This window comes from Mastigoproctus giganteus, chromosome 4, assembly GCF_048544385.1.
Source record: "Mastigoproctus giganteus isolate SK-2022 chromosome 4, ASM4854438v1, whole genome shotgun sequence".
Lineage (NCBI taxonomy): Eukaryota > Metazoa > Arthropoda > Arachnida > Uropygi > Thelyphonidae > Mastigoproctus > Mastigoproctus giganteus.
The window spans coordinates 125,300,958-125,304,334 of record NC_143578.1 but is presented as its reverse complement, the minus strand read 5'-3'; the positions used below and the strand labels follow the sequence as shown (position 1 = coordinate 125,304,334).

At 42.5% G+C, this 3,377-nt stretch overlaps 1 protein-coding gene across 1 annotated transcript; it reads right to left on the bottom strand.

Annotated features, from left to right (window-relative positions):
• Nucleotides 1-1,740: 1,740 nt before the first annotated feature.
• On the bottom strand, nt 1,741-2,244 carry LOC150087044 (general transcription factor II-I repeat domain-containing protein 2-like). Its single transcript, XM_090372355.1, has one exon. It carries the CDS (start codon nt 2,242-2,244, stop codon nt 1,741-1,743), a length of 504 nt encoding a protein of 167 aa, XP_090228481.1.
• Nucleotides 2,245-3,377: the final 1,133 nt, after the last annotated feature.

Sequence of the window (3,377 nt, the reverse complement as noted above, 5' to 3'; positions counted from 1 at the left end):
ATAAGGCAGAAAAGATCCGGCTTCAGTCTCACCTGCTGCAGGTGTGGCAGGACAGGTGAGCAGAAACAACCAAAGGAGCAAATCACCCACAAGTTCTTACCGCAACTTAAAAAAATCTATCCAAAATCGCCTACTTGGTTCTTTCCGGGGTTGCAAACAACATACTTGCTAACTGGACACGGCCCCTTTAACGCAAAGTTAATGGACTTTGCCCTTGTAGAGGACCCATGCTGTACATGTGGAGAGATCGAAACCTGGGAACACCTCATGTACAACTGTCTGCAATACGAGGATCTCAGGTGCATTCTAATCACGAGTATAAGATACCTTCCCAGAGGGCAAGAGGTTCACCTACTGGATTCAGAGGAGGAATACAGAGCCCTGACCAACTTCGCTCAAGAACTCTTCTCAAGAAGGAGAACACTATATGCAATACACCAGGAGTGAAAGACGACGAGCCAGATAACAAATCAAAACATCCTTTAGGACACACCCCAGAATGAAAATTATGTGGAAGCTACTAGCTGTCTACCAAGAAACCCTGCCTATGTACCAAGAAATATGAGACCTAAGTAAAACTGACAAATATATTGAATGAAGATAGAGAACCAAAAACAAAGACATTCAACTTGGACGGGACTCTATCCCACGAGTGACTCTACTACCGGACTTATGACTACACTACGACTGATGCAGCCTCACTGCCATGTAGCCAAATGGCGATCTCTACCAGCTCCCTTGCCTGGTACCTTTTTTTCCTATCTCTGGAAGGGGGGAGGAGGAGTGGTCTTCCTGTTTCCTCCCTCCCCTACCACCCCATATATTTCGCCTGGTGAGGCATGGGCATGCCTTACTGATCATCTGGGGTTGCCTTCCCTATCGACCCCATACTTCTATCTTTCCCCCCAGTCTTCAGTCTCTTCCCCCCCTACTCTGACTAATACGCCAGCGTAAACCCCACATAACTAATCAAAATTAACGATTTCTAAACTGAAAACTAAACAATATCAACCTCTCCTGGCTTTTCTAAATTTAAGTGCCCCCGTTTTTTTTTTTTTTTTTTTTTTTTAAGGTCCTAGCCACCGAAATCTCAGGAAATTAGGTGGCAGGACCTGCCAGAGTGCATATAAGCTACTGGGTTCCTGGTCTGCCTCCACGGGGCGTAAGTGGGGCAACGTTTGGCTCCAGTTGGGGTTTAGCGGCTAAACGACCAGAAGAACAACGGTACATGACATTAAACGATCCAAGACCCACACACTTTTAAATCTCTGGCATTTACAGCGTACTGTAAAACACCACAATGTAAACTACGCGGAGATGGGGGAAACCCCTGGAGCCGCTTGACCCTAAACACACTTACACTTACTTACAGATTTTGTTGGTGGATAATGCAGTGAAAATTTCTTAAATTTTCCTGATGGATCTGTAGCTCTATTGCTCTTTCATGAACTATTCCAATAAATCCCTTCCGTGCACCAACCATTGCAGGGGCTCCATCAGCGCATATGATAGATAGTGAACTCCATTTAAGCCCAAATCTCTCGAAGACTGTGTTGACTGTTTCAAATATATCTTCACCGGTAGTTGTTCCTTTTAACGACCGAAGTGCCAGTAATTCTTCTGTGATGTTGAAATCCGCATCAACTCCTCGAAGAAATATTGCTAGTTGTGCTGTACCGGAGGCATCGGTGCTGTCATCCAAAGCAATTGAAAATGCTTTCAATCTAGCAATCTTCTCTTTTAAACTTTTTTTTTGATATCACCAGCCATAATTTCTATCAGTCGGACAACAGTACATCTTGACAAACGAATATTCTCGAAGTCTTTTTTCTTTTCAGGACATATTATACTTGCAACACCCAGCAGACATTCTTTGATAAATTCTCCTTCACCAAATGACTTAGAATGCTTAGCGATTTTTTCGCTTACCACAAAGCTGGCTTTGACAATGCTGTGGTGCTGCGTTCTTTGCTTGTTGAACATTTGCTGCTGGGTATCCAAGTTCTTCTTCAACTTCTGTATTTCATCTTTTCGTAGTTGTCCATCAATTTTTTGGTGATCCGCATGTCTCGAAGTAAAGTGTCTCTTCAAGTTGTATTCTTTGTTGACAGATACGGATTCCTTGCACAGCAAACATACAGGAAATCCTTTATTCAGAATAAAATAATAATCCTCCGTCCAGTTGTCTTGAAATTGACGATTCTCTGCATCTACTTTTCTTTTTTTTGACATAACCCCTGACATTGTCCCAAATTTATAAGCGATATTCAGAACTGTCAAACAAACTGTCTTCTACACCGGAGGCACTGAACAGAACACAACATCAACGCAGGCACCGAACTGACACGTTGTAACACGTTCACACACGCAGCTAGTCAAAGTGAGAAAGAGACCTTGGTGGGAGAAAACATGGTGTGTTTTGTGCAAGTCATATGACGTCAGCTTAATGTGAGTTAGTAGAACACACCATGTTTTCTCCCACCATGAATCAGACAAACTTCGCTGAAATAGATTAAGGCCGGATCAAAAGAATTAGAGGACCGGATACGGCCCGCGGGCCACCCATATGTGCTCTATCACATCTAATCTTTTAGCTGTAGTGCCGTCCGCACGAGTCTCTGAAACTGTTCCTTGAGGGGCTTCGACCAATCGTGCACCGCGATTCTTATCATAGTTTCGAAGCACTAGCATCTCCCAACTGTGAAGAGATTATCCACAGATACTTCTTGAGCCGAAGCTTCCCTACTATGACGATAAAGTCTCGAAAATTTTCAATTCTTTTATCCATTTATTTTTGTAACCGCACTACCCTTTCTTGCTTAATTCTTTTTTTACGTGTTTTAATAAAGAGTCTCGCTGTAAAAATATTTTGTATTTATTGTAGGTTAAATTAGGACTAATTCCAAATATGGTTTCAAATATAAATCCACAGAAATTCACTGATAAAAACAAAGTTAACGCCCATAAGTCACAACAGGTACAGCCTGGGTTGCACTCACCCCAAAAATTAAACAAAAAAAACACATACAGAAATATTAATATAATATAACATGTCTATTTGAAAAAAAATACAATGCCTTTGAAAACAGTCCTCCGTGATTTCAACATTTCTAGGTTATTTAGAGAGGTCTGGGTTTGTTATGTTGTTATTTGGTTTTTAGGATCATTAGCAACTTAGGCCATATTGCTCCGGGGATATGCGGTGGTCATTCCCTGACCTTTCCGCATCCTCCGTATTTGGTGGTCATGGGCTCGAACCCCGTTCTAATCAAGAAGCGTGTGCTACGCACTGCTGCTCCTGCCCACCTAGCTACTGAGGCGACGGTCTGGGTTTGAATCCCATAGAAGACTGGAGGAATTTCTGAAGTCGACTTCGA

Bases quoted from the DNA above. Each gene is read 5' to 3' on its own strand.
- LOC150087044 (XM_090372355.1), bottom strand. From the start codon at position 2,244: ATGTCAGGGGTTATGTCAAAAAAAAGAAAAGTAGATGCAGAGAATCGT.